This window comes from Chelmon rostratus, chromosome 11 (assembly GCF_017976325.1).
Source record: "Chelmon rostratus isolate fCheRos1 chromosome 11, fCheRos1.pri, whole genome shotgun sequence".
Taxonomy (NCBI): domain Eukaryota; kingdom Metazoa; phylum Chordata; class Actinopteri; order Chaetodontiformes; family Chaetodontidae; genus Chelmon; species Chelmon rostratus.
Genome location: NC_055668.1, coordinates 7,658,033 through 7,674,488, shown reverse-complemented (window position 1 = coordinate 7,674,488; position 16,456 = coordinate 7,658,033). Strand labels below are relative to the sequence as shown.

At 47.5% G+C, this 16,456-nt stretch overlaps 1 protein-coding gene across 6 annotated transcripts in view; it reads left to right on the top strand.

The window, feature by feature from the left end:
• fgfr2 (fibroblast growth factor receptor 2) overlaps positions 1–16,456 on the top strand; it is a 39,169-nt gene that overhangs the window by 4,847 nt on the left and 17,866 nt on the right. For 4 of the 6 annotated variants that reach the window (XM_041947443.1, XM_041947442.1, XM_041947445.1 and 1 more), the window contains exons 3-6: positions 5,353–5,610; positions 5,954–6,028; positions 10,417–10,586; positions 12,516–12,639. In XM_041947443.1, the coding sequence (XP_041803377.1) occupies positions 5,353–5,610; positions 5,954–6,028; positions 10,417–10,586; positions 12,516–12,639 (627 nt within the window). The remainder of the gene's footprint in view (positions 1–5,352; positions 5,611–5,953; positions 6,029–10,416; positions 10,587–12,515; positions 12,640–16,456) is intronic. The other 2 variants (XM_041947446.1, XM_041947447.1) reach the window with 2 other exon arrangements.

Sequence of the window (16,456 nt, the reverse complement as noted above, 5' to 3'; positions counted from 1 at the left end):
CTACATTATGTGTCAAGGATGAGTCTTTCATGCATGACCCAAGAAATGGATGGATGCTCAACAAAAGACCAGTTTATTTCTTGAAGAGTTTCTGGGCTCAGCAGTAACATAATTGCTATCTTGGCACATTTATATATTTATTTTCTGCATGATTTCGACTCTTAATCAAGTTTCCACCTGTATGCTGTACCTCATTTAATGAGCCACGTCGTCAGCTTATGTTAACAGAGTAGCAGTCGCCTTTATTTCATTAACAGCACGCTGATTATTGGTTGCCGTTGGTGGTTGTGTGTCAGTGTGTGTTTCTGTGTGTGAAGGTGGGAATGTCAAGAAGCTGCAGGGTTATTACCTATCTGTAATACCGTGCTGTCTGCACAGTAGGAGTGGGGTTGTAAAAGTATAAAAGTGTCAGCTGGCCGGCTAATGACATGGAGTGTGTGTCTTTGTGTGTGCGACTGTGACAGTGGCGATGGCAATGGAAGTGAACTGTAAACAACAACAGAGTGGGCCGGTGGTGGGACCAGGGGCAGTTGAATATACAGCCCTTAGACAATGACTTTTATTAGCCTGCCGTTGGTCGGTGTCAAACTTGAAGGTCTGAGTGTGTAGGTGGTTGTGATTGTGTGTGTGTGTTCTGTTATTTGCCTTGGCTGATGTGCCAGAAAATACCATGTCACTCCACCGCTCAATCTCACACCTGTCTGATAAGAGGGCTGGGAAGAGCTGCTACCTGTGCCAGCTTGTGCCTGACTGTCCGGTGTAAGGCAGGGAGGAATCTGAGCCTGCATGGACAGGGTGCAGGATGGTGGAGGAAAAACACAGTAAAATCACTGAATAAGATAAAAAATATATAGATTAAGGAAGTTGACTCCCGCGCAAAAGTAGTGATGCAAAAAAAGTAAGCAAATTTACAAAATTCATAGAGGAATTTGGTGTCAGATTCTGTGAAGCTGCAGATTTGTTCCATTTTCAGCGAGAGTGCATGTTAACTCGATAATTTTGCACTTACTGTATGCATTGTTTAGAGTAGCCGTCGTGCTTAGGATGACTGAAAAGTCACAGATTGGATTCCTGCACCAGCCTTACATCACCTTTGATGTGTTTTTGTGAGCTTGCTCCTGACCTTTCTGCCACTTTGAATGTAAGTGTGGATATTTGAGCTGAAACAGTTTGCTGATTAATTGATTAGTCTACTGAAAGAAGAAAAATCACTAACTGTTTTGACAAAAATCGATCATTTCAGTCATTTTTCGAGTAAGTATTCTGTTTCTTTGGTTCCTGTGTCTTCAGTGTGAGGATTTGCTGCTTTTCTCTGTTTTATATCATAGTAAACTGAATGTCTTTGAGTTTAGGACTGTGGATTAAACAAAACAAGACATGTGAAGATGCCACTCTGGGCTCTGAGATGTTACAATGAGCATTTTTTCACAGTTCTTTTTGACAATCCGTAGACTAACCAATGAATTGAACAACATTAATTCAGATGAATAGATAATGAAGTTAGTTGCATCCTTAGTTTGTGCATTCGGCTGATTTAATATTCAGTCCTCAAGATGAATCTCTAGAGGGAAGCTCTACTCTGAGGTCAACAGTGCTTCAACCTAAGAAGATTTGGAAGATAAGGGGTGGTCAGTGAGTTAAAGGGGTCGGGTGGGGTTCAGGGAATGCCTTGATGAGGGGCGAACCGAAGGGGCTGTTGCCATGGACGCCAGCAGGAGCCAGTTCATGGAGCTGCTCCTTTGTCACAATAAAAAAAGCGAAGGAGGGATTTGAATGTGAAAGGACACCGACATCAGAAAAGAGGGAGAGACAAAAAAGGGGAGAAAAGTCCTGGGATTTGACTGTGTGAGGAGGATACAGAGGAAAGAGGAGAGGAAAAAAGGAGGGATAAGAAGGGCAGCAATGATTTGGCGGCGTGTGTGTGTGTGTGTGTGTGTGTGTGTGTGTGTGTGCTTCTCTGTTGGTCTCGTGCATGTGGAGTGTGTGCCTCAGAGATGGCAGTCATTACATTTAGTCCACCCATCCCGTTGTGCAGAACTCGACAGGGAGGAGATTGGACTTGCAGCCCAATGTGTAAACTCATGAGATGATTTAGGTAAGAAAACCGCAGACTCCACCCTCGCCACTTTGCCGTCACGCCGCTCGGCTCTCACCGGCTCGACAGACAAGACAGGAAGACAGACGTCGAGGGGACATCAGTAAGAATTGCTCGCTGCATTTTGCCGCAGACACTCGGGCCGCGAGACTAATTATGGCCAGCCAAGACGGTGTGAACGGGGAAGAAGCGATAGCGAGGAGTGGACAGCCCGAATCCATCACACCTGATAGACACGTGTAATAGCTGCCAGAGAAAGAGAGCGATGGGTTTTGAAATGGAGATGTGCTTCAGGAGGAGAGCGGTGAAATGATAGTGATGATGGAGGGAGGGAGGAGGAGAAAGCTGTTTGGTTGAAATCGAGCAAAAGGGTGACAGAGTGGGTGTGTGTTTGAGTGTGTGTGTGTGTGATAGAGAGGCTCCCGCCCCCTCCTGTGGTGCAGAGGGGGATGAAACTTTGCAGAGATGAAAAATCTGCAGTGAAGTGTTTCAGCTCTTCTCAGCATGCATCCCTGGACTCTTGTAAACTCTTTTCAGGTGGAGCACGGTGTGTGTGAGTGTGTGTCTGGCCCTCTATCTCCTGGTGTCGGATACATGCATTTACTAAGTGTGTGCAAAGCTTCTACTGTGTGTGTGTGTGTGTGTGTGTGTGTGTGTGTGTGTGTGTACATGACACCGGTTCCCATGAACAATCGGGCATGTGGGAGGTGTCAACAGGTTGGGGAAGGGTCAGGTTTAGGTCAGCGGGGTCAGTGGGGTGGGAGCGGGGGTGGAGATGCGTGGGAAGGGGGAAGGAGAGGGCAAAGCTGAAGGGAAGGTGAAAGAGGGAAATGAAGGAGCAGCGACAGGAGGAGGAGGAGGAGTTGATGGAGGGGGACAGATGGACACAGCAGAGATAAGAAAATGATGAAGGCAGAGCTAGCACATGCATGCTTTCTTCAATCAGACGCCCCATTTGGAGAAATCTCTCCTCTCCTTTCCTCTGTACTTATTTTCCCTCCTTCCATCTCTCCTTCTTTACCTGACCTCCCCTTGTAGTGTAACACACACTCACACACACATCCATGTGCCCTCCCTTTCTCTTCCCTATGCTGACAGACAGTACAGCCCTCCTGTGTGTGTGTGTGTCAATGTGTGTGTGTGTGCGAGTGTTCCAGGTGTTGCGTCGCTACGTCAGCCTCAGTGAGGGGCCCACCATCTTGAAGTTGTCCATACCTGCTAGCTTCCCAGCAGATACCTCCTCCACTTTGTGTCCCGGTCGTTATGACACCTCTAAATCACTGAAATTAAACAATAAACGAAAAGCTGAAGGCTAACAACGTCAAAGCAAACGCGGTGGCCTCCGGTGTGGAAAACCATGCGGTAAAAGGCGGCGGAGACAGCTCCCATCAATCAGCGCAGGAGCTCCACCTCTTATCAGACCACACACTCAGTCCTGGGGGGGGCGAAGGAGGGGTTAATTATTTCCGGATCGAAGTAAAGACAGAAAGACAATACAAGAACTGTACCTGTGTGTGTGTGCTCGCCCGAGGGGAACGCTTAGAGGCTCGCACACATGCCTCGACTGCTGGGTTGTGGCGGAATGACTTTCCCTTCCTGTCGGGGCGAGTGTGTGTGTGTGTGTGTGTGTGTGTGTGTGTGTGTGTGTGTGTGTGTGTGTATGCACTTTACATTTACCACAAGCGCAGGGCACATAATGGGGCTGGAATGCTGTTGAAAAGGTATATTGAGGCACAGGAAAGGCTGCGACTGCCACTGTCTCTGTAATTACACCTATCAGCCCTCAGTCAAACACTGCGTATACCTGCATCACTGGCTTCCTTGTATGCTTTCCCATTGTCGCTACTTTCCCTCTCTCAAATCTGTTTAATACCTCTCTTGTTTGCCCCTTTCCTTCAGTTCCGTCTGAAGAAAACACACACACACACACACACACACACAGAGTTTTGGACATTTTTGCACTGCAATGAAAAGAACTTTCCAGTGGTTTCTCGCTCTGGATGGTGGCAAAGAGTGTCATGATCTATCTACGTTTGAGCTGAGGGAATACACACATTTATGCATGAATGTTTGTGTTTGTGTGTGTGTGTGCGTGCATGTGTGTGTGTATGTGTGTTTTAATGGCTGCAAGAGCCTCAGGGTGACTGGAATTGACTTTGGTGTATGTGGCAGAAGCCAGCTTGTATTTCAGGCAGGTTTTCCCCCTTTTTGCTTAACATTCAGTCACAGTCTAGAGTTTGCATGGATGATGTAGAAGTGCAGTCTCAGACACTCTGAATTCCCTTTTCACATACTGGGGATTCACCTCGTTCTCTGCGTGCAGTTGTACAAGTCAGAGGACATGGTGTACACACATGCACTCACAGGCGGACTTGGATTTTCTCCCAGAAGTGAAGGTTTTATGCACTCTGGAGTCGTGCGGAGCTTCTCTTCGTCTTGGCCGGCAGATCCTGTGCAGGGGTTGTAGATCCTCCATGGCCGTGCTATGAAGGACAACCAAGAATGGAGAGATGGAAAACAGAAGAGTCAGGCTACAGCCAGGTCAAGGTTTTTTCAAAGCTTAGGTGTACAGTCAAAGCCAGAGAAAAGGCGAAAAAAGAGAGCGGCCCCGCTCCCTCTTCTCCCTTCCCCTCCCTGACAACTGCTTCCGTCCTAGAGCTTCTTCTGGCTGCTTTCCTTTCTCATGGGCAGACGTGCTGGAGTTTTATTGCCTTTTTTTAGCCCGCAGAGATCTGTCTGTGCTGCTCCTACTCACCCACACACACTGGCTACTTGGCATCTATGCTAAAAGGGATGGGAGGTTGTGGGCCGGGGGGGGGGGGGCTGTCTGTCAACACGGTGATGTCCGATTCTCACCTGCTTGTAAAGTATTGATTGGTTTTTCCCCCTCTACACAAGCTGCTATGCCCATAACTGCATGCTCTGAATCTATACACAACGATCACACTGCACACTTGATAACAGAATAGTGGTATTTTCTAAGGGATCTATTTCATAGGACTGGCTGGGAGTTTGTGGCAATGACAAGTTGGTGTGATGGTTTGAAAAATGGGCCTCCTCTTTTCTGGGTAGCTCCCTCTGCACAAGTTGATTTAATTGCATCCATTGGGGGTTATGTGGTGTTTTTGTTTCTTAAACTATGGCTTGTTTCTTCCTCTCCCACCTCTTTCCTCTTTCTTGTGCACCCTCTTCCTCCTCCAATCTGTCCTTTTGCCCCCCCCAACTTCCTCCCCCTCCTCCCCCCATCCGCTCTGCAGACGCATCGAACAAATACCATATTTCTAAGCCCACGGTGTGCTCAGTGCACCCGGGGGAGGTGCTGAAGCTGAGCTGCCCTCTGCCGCCGACGGGGACCATCACCTGGACCAAAGACGGCAGCTCTCTGGGCACCAACAACCGCACGCTGATAGAGCAGGAGGTGCTGCAGATCCGTGATGCCACACCCAAGGATTCAGGCCTGTACACCTGCACCAACGTGGGCAAAGACACGGTCTGCTTCATAGTGAATGTCACAGGTGAGTCAGGGATAAGACAGGTCAGGATGGGACAGGGACTTTGGAGATTTAGAACTGGACTGAGCTCGGTTGAGTCCAGGAGGTGGCCATGGAGCAGGTGTGGTCAGAGATGAACTGCCTGATTTTTGGTCTTTGTGAGAACAAAGCACGACTCGGGGGCCTAGTGAGTGTGTGTGTGTACAGCTACAGTAGCATATGACACTGACTGATCAGAGAGGGCCCCACTTCTTTCAAATTTGTGTGTGCAAATTTGTGAGAAAGCATCTGCATGTGCACTCCTGCATGCAATAGTGTATGTGTGTGCTTGCGAAAGGGTGGCAGTAACCGTGGTTACTCTGTGCAGATGCCATCTCGTCGGGGGATGATGAGGACGATACAGAGCGGTCGGAGGACGCTGGGGCGGACGGAGAGCAGATAAGTGAGTATGGGAGGAGCGTAAGGAGGGATGAATGAGTTAATGATGCGCTGCCCTTCCTCACCAACTCACATAGATTAGGCGCCCTTGAGCAAAGCACATCAAGTGGACAGCCTGTCGGTGCGCCGATCTGATCCTGTCTTCTGTCCACAATCACTTTCTCTGTTAAATCTTACCAGTGTCCTAGCAGCTACTGCTTGGGCGATGAGTGCTGACCTGATTCCTGCAGTAGCATTTGACAGATAGAGGGAAATAAATCTGCCCAGTGTAAACCTGCCTGTGTGCCTTCACTTTACGCTTTCAGCGATGCTACATCACACTCCAAACCTCACAGGTTGGATTTGAGGGAAACCAGCTGGAAGTGGCAAAAAGACTAGAAAATAAACATTTTAAAGTAGCATATCTAAATCTCAAAACGCTTAAAAGACCTGAAAATCTTACATACCTCATTTGTTTGAAGCCACATCCTGGTCCACAAAAATAATGAATAGTCCCTAACGGCATGTCAAAACTTAAGTCTGGAATGCTGATTGTGATAGTCAAACACTTACAAAGACTTAATCCCTAAGTGAAATAATCTACTTAGCTTTGTCAGTCCTTATTAGCACAGTTCCGACGGTGCGATCATGATTTAGGAGAGAAAGCGGATGGTCTCTTTTCTTTTGGGATCAGGAGGAGACAGCTGAGACATCTCTGCTATTCTATACCTTAGCATTCCTGTCTAGGCTTATGCAGTGAGATTGGAGTGAGTAGCGCATAGTGTGTGTGTGTCTCTCCAGGGAATATGGAGATTCCTGACATTCCTTTAGCTAGTGTCCCTCAGGTAGTCAGGCCTCATGGAGCCAGCCAGCCAGCCAGCCAGCCAGCCAGCCAGTCAGTCAGCTGGGCTCATCCATTATGAAAGACGCCCATCTGGACCCAGTTACCCACCTGATGGGCCTGTGTGTGTGTGTTTGCATGCATGTGTGTATGTGAGAAAGAGAAAGTTTTTACCCTCTCTGTGTTGGTGAGTATCTGGGGTAGCAATGTGTTCACGTAGCCACGTGCACGGATGCATGTGTCACATACACATACACTCACTGAAGTAAAGACTAGGGCTTCCACATCTTGTTAAAATTCTCTGCATGCATTGCGTCGCACTGTGAGTCCTCCCCCTCCACTTTTGGGCTGACTGTAATTGCCTGAAATCCATTAAATATGGGGGGGGGGGGCTCAGCGAGAGGAAAAAACGGGGGAGAGGGAAAAGATCCAGCCATTCTGGTGGTAATAAGCTGTTTGAAAACAAAGGGAAAGCTGTTCTGGCAGTACGGTCGCATTTTCTCGCCGTGTGTGTTTCTGAAAATTCAAAACTGAGATTATTATTAAAAGAAAGGGGGAAAGAAGAGGAGAGGGGGAAGAGGCAGCAGGAGGAGGAGGAGGGGGGTTTGTTGGACCAGCACCAGCACTTCTCTGAGCATGGCGTGGAGCCTTGGCCTCGGGCCGAGGACTGGAGCGAGGGAGGAGGGTGCATGTAGGCGTGGGAGGGAATGAGAGCGGAGAGTGCGGGGTGTAGCTATATATTTGTGGCTTTTTTTTTTCTTGTGGAGCACTCAGAAGGGGTTGGGCATCAGGCCACCGCAAAACAGAGCATTTTGATTTGACTCTGTGTGGAAGTTTGAACAACATGAGCTGGGGAAAAAAAGCTGAAGAGGGAGAGGGTCCAGAGTGTTTGTCCGTCATCAGCAGTGGGTGGTGTTATTGGAGGAGACATGGAAGAGCCTCTACAGGGATCTGCGAGGGAAGCTGTGTTTAGGGGAAGGGTGAGGGCGTGCGGGGGAGGGGAGGGGGGGGCTAGCACTGATGTCATGATGAAGTTAAAGAGCCACGTGGAGCTTTGCGTTCCGCGTTCAGTCCTGTTGACGACTTGGCTCACTGTTTGCATCACTGTCGCCGGGCCTCTCCTTGAGTTAACGCTGCTCACGTCAGGACATTCATGGATGAACAGATCAATCTCACCGACACGATTAAAGTCACGACTGAAAGTTCAGAGTGAGACATGAAGCACAGCCCAGAGAACAGTTTTGTTAATGAAAAATAAAAGTTCGATCTTTACTCATGTCCTGGTATATGCTGTTATTGGTTAAAGATTATTGCCACTGTCGGAAAACAAGTCAGAAATATTAAAGTCAGATTTAGGAAAAAAGCATAATATGAGAATAAGTTTATGAGAAAAATATTATGGTATGAGGATGAGGTCATAACATCAAGGAAAAAGGTCAGAATTTTTATGGAAATAAAGTTATAAGTTTGCACGAAGAAAAGTTTCGAGAAAAGTTTTGACAACTTTGTTTTAGTGGCCCTTAAAAGCCACTCAGTCAGTCATCTTACAGTGGTAATGGGGTTCTGCGTGAACATGCCAAAGTTTGAACAGTTCTCAGTATTTTGTCTGAGCTCAGCTCACTCATTTGTGGTGGGTGGCACTCAGTTGGAAAAAGTTGATGTCACCTATTTCTGTAAACCAATCAGGATGTAGCAACACTAAATAAATCAGTTAAAAACAGTTTGTGTTAGCCAGAAATGCATTGCTACGAAGGGTGTTTCACTTAGTTTATGAAAGGTTTTTGGAAATACATGTTTTTCACAGGACCAGTGATCTTGAAACGGGATTCTCCAGAATCTCACATTTCCCAACAGTGGCTGCTTTAATCCAAAGTTTGATCAGACAACGCATTCTAACACTGCTTTGTGCCACTGATGGATTCAGCTCTCTGGCGGAACTTGGAGGGAAAAAAAAAGTCTGGCCTCATAGCGCAGGAGTTAGATAACCTCAGCTCACCCCAGGCCAGCTTAGGATAAACAGCCGTGAGTGGGGATCCGGATGCACGGGGCTTTGGGGGAGGCGGGGGATCCTGGAGTCCGCAGCAGTTGGGTCAGTGAGAGTTTGGCCTCATCTGGAGAGAGGTCTGAGGGTCGTCCCGTTTGAAGTGCTGCCCCTCCGGACGGAGAGCATGGGAAACAGCACCGCTCACCTTTCATGTCCCGCCCTCATCCTCCGACCCGGCTGCCACTTGGGGGTCGAAGGTCGCTTTCGGAGAGACAGCCTCGCAATGGGCCAGTCTCCACCTAATCTGTCTCCGTCTGAACGGACGGAGTGATGACAGGGAGAGTGAATGGAGAGACGTGGAGGGAAGCGAGAGGTGAAGATGCAGGAAGCGGAGTGCAGATGCTGATAGTGAGGAGGAAGAAGAAGAAAGGGGAACGGCTAATTATAGCTTGAGCACTTACCGTATGCATCCATTCAGGAAGGAAGAGCACTGTTTACTGACTTTACTATCCAAGTATGTGCGACTTGTCCGGCTGTGCGTGCCAGAGAAAATGATGGGAGGTGTCTGATAGTATGCAGATTGGACAAGGAGAGCGGAGGGAGGGCGCCGGGAGCAAATACTCTCCCGGGATGTTAACTTATGTATGAGGCTCATACTGAAGTCAGCATTGGTCTTATCTGTGGGTATTCCCACTATTGCTTGTACTCCTGCTATTTGGAGAGGAAGTGATGGTGTGGAAGACCGCTTGGGTTGTTGTTTGACTTTGAGTTTCTCTTCCCCTCTGAGCCCCATCTGCTTAGGCAATCACGCTCCCAGGTGCAGAGAGAAAGGGCGGGTGGGGGCTCGGAGGAAAATCCAGCTGACTGAGAGGCAGAAATTGGGAGAAAAGAGGGAACCGGGGAATGGACAAAACACAAGGAGGGCGACGGATTCCAGTAGGAGAAATGGTAACAGTTTGGCGCCGATAAAATCTGGGGGAAAAAGCGCGCGTCGAGAAGGCTGAAATCCTTCGTTAAACGTGACATTCATTTTCTCCCCCGACGGCGCATAATGATTTTCCGAGGGTGATAAGCGGCCCTGGCCCTGCCGTCCATATCTAGCCAAGTGACGGGCAGATAAACAAGGGAGCAGGGGTAATTGGAGGAAGTGGAGGGAGAAAAAAAGCTGCTAAGTGGAATGAGATGAAATTGAATGTGATGGTCTAGTTACCCTCTTGGCAACGCCCAGGCACATTCTCCCCTCTGAGCTGATGTTTTTTCCCCATCTGCAACACCCCGCCGAGCCTACAGGGAAAGTGTGTGTTTTTATTTAACTGTGTGAATGTGGAGCTCTGGGTTGTGTTATGCAGACGGTGGGTCAGCCAGTGTTGCTAAAGGGGGGGGCTGTGTGTGTGTGTGTGTGGGCGGCGCGGGGGGGTGGGTGTCTCTGGGAGTGTTAGGAATGGTTCAGGTTTGGCTCCTCTGCAGTCACGCTTCCATGTATATCTGCCTTAGCCAGTCCAAGGCCCTGAAGCCAAACCGTTAATGCTGAGGACATGATGAGGAAATCTCACCCCGAAGTTGAACACCAACTGTTCTCTGGTTGCAGGCGCTCCGTATTGGACCTCATCAGCAAAGATGGAGAAGAAGCTGCATGCGGTGCCAGCTGCCAACACAGTCAAGTTCCGCTGTGCTGCAGGAGGCAACCCCCGGCCCAAGCTGCGCTGGCTTAAAAACAGCAGGCCTTTCCGCCAAGCGGACCGCATGGGAGGGTATAAGGTAGGGTAAACACTAATACATCATACTTTTCATTACAAATGTCAACCCACTATTGCTTTTTACTGTTTTCTGTGCTGCAGCACTTGTGGTCATTTGTGACTGAATGTATTTACAAGAGACGTCAAGCCTTCTTCCAATCATTCCCCGGCCGTCCTTTCACCCCTTTTCCACCCTTCGCTGGAGAGACGGGAGGAGAGCGGACAGGAAACGAGGGCAGGGTTTCTGGTGTGAAATTGGAATTGCTCATCCGTGCGCCTCCTCTCACCAGGATGCTTTACAGAGCCTCTCACTGTAACTCGAAATGCTTCTTTACCACCAACAATTAGAAACTTAAGCCTGGGACTTAAGGGTTAAATGCCCCCAGACAGTAACGTATAGAGAAAGTAGGTAGCGTCAGGGTTGACATGAGTTGAGAATGCTGAGGTAACTCAATCAGGGAGAACAGGTCCCACTGGCTTTGGTCGGAGACTAGTATGTGATTCTAGCAAATGATTCCATTGTTATGAAATGTGATTCACAAACACTATTGCCATGCTGGTTGAAGCTCGCAATAAGATTCTGCAGAAAGAAAAGCAAACTGGCTCAAAGTTAAATCTCAGTGTGTCCCCTGATTCTTGGAAGGCAGACCAACATATGAATAATTTTAGTGGTCATCACTTCAATCTCATGTCAGTAGTAGACTACGGCTTTCTATGACTCCAACAAAAGAGCTTTGTTTCACTGGTGAAAATGTCTCTCGCCCATGTCCCGTTTTGGGAAGTAAACAGTCTGAGTTGATTTATACGTGCTGAAAATACCTGATTCTGTATGTCATGGGAAAGTAAAGCTAGTATGCTTGTGTTTTATTTCCTCTTATAAAAAAAAGCCTGAAAACAACTACAACTAGTCTTAATGTGAAGAATTCCTGCACTGTGACGGAGTCTATTTAGATTACACTTTGGTAATGTTTGCTCCTAAATTCCTCTCTTTGTCTCTGAAAACAAGCAGCATTTACTGAGTGTGCTCGAGCCGCGCTGATAGAGCGGAATAACAGCTTCAACAGGCAGTCGTGAAATTAATTTATGAAAAGATCCAGCGATGCTGAACGAAGCTCCTGGCTGATGATTGACGGTTTATGAGGAAACGCGTCCCAATGCCAGGAAAGTTTAGGAGCAGATTATGTTGATGTAGCTGCTAATGTCGCTTCCCTTTGGCTTTCAGCAGGCTCATTACAGCGTAGACCAAAAACAGCCCCGTCGTGACGGAAATGATACAGTCAGGCTGTCAGATACACTGTGGGCAGCTCGTTCCTCTCTTTTTGTCAACAAATGTCGGACAAAAGCTGTACCTGAGCCCAGCCCTGTGGCATAATCTCTCCTTTGTGTGAAATGTAGGCCTGTGCAAGCAGTGGCTACAGCCTCTCTTCAGTGTGCAGACGGAAACGCTATTGTCAGCTCACACCTGTGGATTCCACACGGAGGTGAAGCTATTTTTGCAAATAATTATGAAAAAGTGCGTGTTTGAAAGCGCGGTTCACTACAGAAGTGAAAGTGACAGACAGAAGAATTACAGGGAAGTGTGTGTGGCTCTTCCTCAATTCATTCTTATCTTTGTAAAACTTGCATCCGTCCCATTTTATCCACTTGTCAGAACTCCCAAAACGACTGAAAACCAATAATGTGATTGGGATATTTGTTCCAGCAGCTGACATCATTTGCGGGAATAAAGAAAATTCTAGTGTTGTAGAGTCATTCTGGTGGAATCAGCCTGTCATCAGCCTCAATATTGTTTTGTATCAGCTCTCGTCTTTCAGTCTTCCAACCAGAATCCCCTCTGTTGTCTTCCTCATTCATGTCTGTTATAGTCACCTGCATTTCTTGGTATTTGTATGTTTCATGTTTGCGTTTTCGTCCACTCACGACAAGAAACCTCCCCGCCTCTCGTCCCCAGGTGCGCAGCCAGCACTGGACCCTGATCATGGAGAGCGTGGTGCCGTCGGACAAGGGCAACTACACCTGTCTGGTGGAGAACGAGTTCGGAGCCATCAACCACACATACACCCTGGACGTAGTGGGTCAGTAACCACGCATGAAGCACTCAGACTCAGTGTACACCTGTGAGGCCAACAAAGAGGGAGTGGGGGGATGGAGGGGGGAAGAGGAGGGGGAGGCGAGCGGAAAGAGTTCTCACAGTGAGACGTGTGTGTGTGCGTGTGTGTGCGTGCTGTTTGATGGCCCAGGTGCACTCTGGATGCAGGTGCAGGTCAAGGACTGCTGCCAAGTGTGTGGAAGCTAAAGATGCACGTGTCAACAGTTTAAATGTAGCCTTTGCTTATTTCTATAATGTTTTATTAATTTAGGCAAATCCTGCTTTCATGATGGTGTAACGTGTTTATGATGTCCAATCATAGTGTGTCTGTGAGGTACTCTTATGATCAGTTGGAGCCGTTTTAATCTATTTGAATCAGCAGCAGGTCTGTTTAAAGGTTGGTTCACCCAAATCCCACAAATTTGTTTTCACTGGAACTACTTTTTATTGAAGGAATATTTCCTCAGAAATATTGCTGACAGTGAAGTCTGTGGAATATCCTGAGTAAGAAAAGCACACACAGACACACTCACACACATTGTTGTCCAGTTTTTCAAGTGCAATTTTCCATGATTTGAGCACCACAGCCTTGGCTAGTAAAAATTAAACTTTCTGCATGGCTCAATACCACAAGAGGTAAGTGGAAAAATGTGTTTTTTGTGTGATTTGAGTGAACTGACCCTGTAAGGTCGGCAGAGGCATGATACGGACTTAAACCGGTAGCGGATGATCGTTTAGTGTCACCCTCTGAGGACACAAAGTGCTGGCCTCAGCACTATTACAGCGAGTTCAGACCCAACTCACTCAACCCCTCACGCCGACCTTTGGAGCGCAGAAAGCAAAGAGTGTTTTTCTGCCCAGTTTGCAGAATCGATAGACAGCGGGGACAACAAGGGGAGAGGGATAAAGACGGCAGATCAATGTGTGCATGCGCGCTTGCGCCTGAGAGCGTAACTTTGCCCTGAATTTGATGCGGACCCGCACTCGAACCACTGTCCAAGCAATCAGTACACATCAAAGTTTATCTAACACGGTTCTTATTTTAAAGGCTGGTCAATAATCCACAGATAAGGTGGGCAGACATGCAGCTGCAGCAGTTTGATTCACAGAGCACAAAATTTAGAGGCCGCTGGTCACTGCATGAGTCATTACTCTGCATCCTGAATTATTCTCCTACTGACTCCATTGTTCTAAGCAGACCTACTGTCATTGCATACTTCTGTTGTGATTAGCGTCTCCATGGTGACAAGGAGTATTATTATCACTATATCAGATGGAGATTGAATACCTGAGGGTTTTTTCAAAGTGAGTGTATAGGAACATGCAGACTCCCCAACCCCCGGCCCCCTGCTCTGCCCCCCCCCCCTGGAGTTAGCTAAAGCTCTCCTTCAGACTGCATATTTCTGTTTTTTGTTCTGTTTTATTGCAGAGCAGTAAACCCCCTCCACGTCTGGCTCCACAGCCACTGCCCCCCGCAACCTCTTGCTTCATTTTCCTCCATTATAGTGGGGTGGACAGAGGGAGGAGAGGGGGAGAAAGAGAAAAGGAGGGGAAAGAGAGACAGAAAAGGCTGTTCTTATCAGTCTTTTTTTTCTTTTTTTTTCACCACATGACCTGCAGGATCGGCTATTAAAACCAAGAGCAACCAGCCTTTTCTGGTTCAAACTGGCCTCTGGAGAAGGGGCCGCAGTGGGACATCCACGAGCAGACACACATGACAAGTGGACACAAATGAGGAGTCAAAACAGACGTCGGCTCTTTCAATCAGAACTGTGGCACCCAGTGGCCATGCGGCACTTTGTCGGTAGCCCCATGCCATCCTGTGCCATGCCGTGCTCTTCCTGCGCCTCTACCCCTCCCTGACCCTCAGGCCCCTGTGTGCCAAGCCGCCAGGTTACCCAGAGTTCACCAGTCTCGCTCGGGACACCATGCAATGCCTCCGGTCCATCTCCTCATGCTTCTTTCTGCTTCTATCCCACCACCGCTGCCATCACATTTCTCCACTAATGACTTAATTGATAAATGGATTCAGTTTTGAAATGGGTCACTAAATACTGGTCAGAGCAAAACATAAAACAACACCGCGGGATCTGCTGTTCCTTTCAGTGCCATTCAAAATCTTACTCAAGTAAAAGTACAAGTAGCAGCAAAATATACTGGAAGGTATCAAAGTAAGTAAATTCTCATTCTGCAGTAAAAAGTCCCCTGTGAGACATGTATTATTCTATGTAGCATTCACTACATTTAACTTCTACTACTTAGACGATGAGGCAGGCTCAGAGGGTCACAACATAAATCTGAGGGGTCCTGAGACGATTACTGGGAGACAGAAGACACAGATCTGCTTTCAATTCCATCATTTATATAATTTGACCTATATGAACATTGAATTAATTGAAACGATCCGAGAATTTATTTGATTTATTTTTTAATTTTTATGTTTTTTAAAGGCTCACAAACTAAAAAGATTGGGAAATCTACTGTAATTAAAAAGCCAATATGTAAAATCTTGAAACTAGCAACTCTGTCAGATTAATGTAGAGGCGGTTCAGTATGAAGTAGCCTAAAATGGAAACACTCAAGTAAAGTACAAGTGCCTAAAGTAGCTAAAAGCACTTCAGTATTGTACTTGAGTAAATGTACTTTGTCATGTTCCACCATTCCCTCATTGCAGCTGCAGACAGAGAAGACAACATGGCTTCATGCTGGTTTTTTCCTGACTCCCTCTTTAAGTGTAGTTTTCTTGTGTGAGGTCGAAGGGCCATAAAGGAGCTTCTCTGCACTTGTCCATGTCCACATACACCCACCCACACACACCCACACACACACACACACACACACACACACACACACACACACACACACACACACACACACACACACACAGAGTATTCCTTTATCTAATTTAAGCAAGAAATGCTCCACAAACTTTTATTGTTTTGGGGTTTCTCCATAATCATGATGTGGCCTATTTTCTCACACTGCTCACTCATTCTGTCATTTGGTCTGGGTTGTTGGCCGTGCAGCTCTGCAAATGCTCCAGCTTGAACATGTAGAAAGAATTAAAAAAAAAATGGCAGCTCCAAACGTTCCTCGTCCTGCCAGCTTGTCTCTCTGGATGACTGCTTTTTTCCTTATGCCTGTTTTGGTAAATATATATCACGCTAGACACTATTCTGTGTGGTAGGTTTTGAAAAGAGAGCGTTTGGCGACCGCTAGATTCAAATTGATCACCTCTCTCTGGTGGAGAAGGATGGTGACGGTGAAGAGGCCTGTGAAAGATGGAGGAGGAGAGAAAGCGAAGGGGAGGGGGAGAGAGACAATAAACAAGGCGAACCCTAGGAATGTGCAGGAAGGAGGAGGGAGACGGGGAAAGAGGAAGGAGGGGTGGGAATCATCTGATCTGACAGATTTCAGAAAGATGGAGCAGGAAGACGGGCGGGCAGACAGACTGATGGAAGGAGTCTCTGCCTCCTAATTTTTGCACTCTCCATCTGTTCATCCCCTTTCTCCCCTTCACTCGCCCTGCACCTACCTTGAGGCTTTGTTTTGGAAAGGCTTTGCAGCGCCCCAGGCTGAGTGATGTCATTTTGTGTGTGTGTGTGTGTGTGTGTGTGTGTGTGGTGGCAGCGGGTTAGTGGGCTCCTCAGCGTGGTTGTGAAGGCCGGGTGGTGTTTGAAAGGGGGCATTGTTCAACAGGTCTCGCTCTGTTTGGATTTGCAGGCCAAATGTTTGCTTGTAAAAGAATGCAGATATCTGCTGATGTCGGGGTGCGATGAAGGTGTTTCACTTTCCAAGACTGG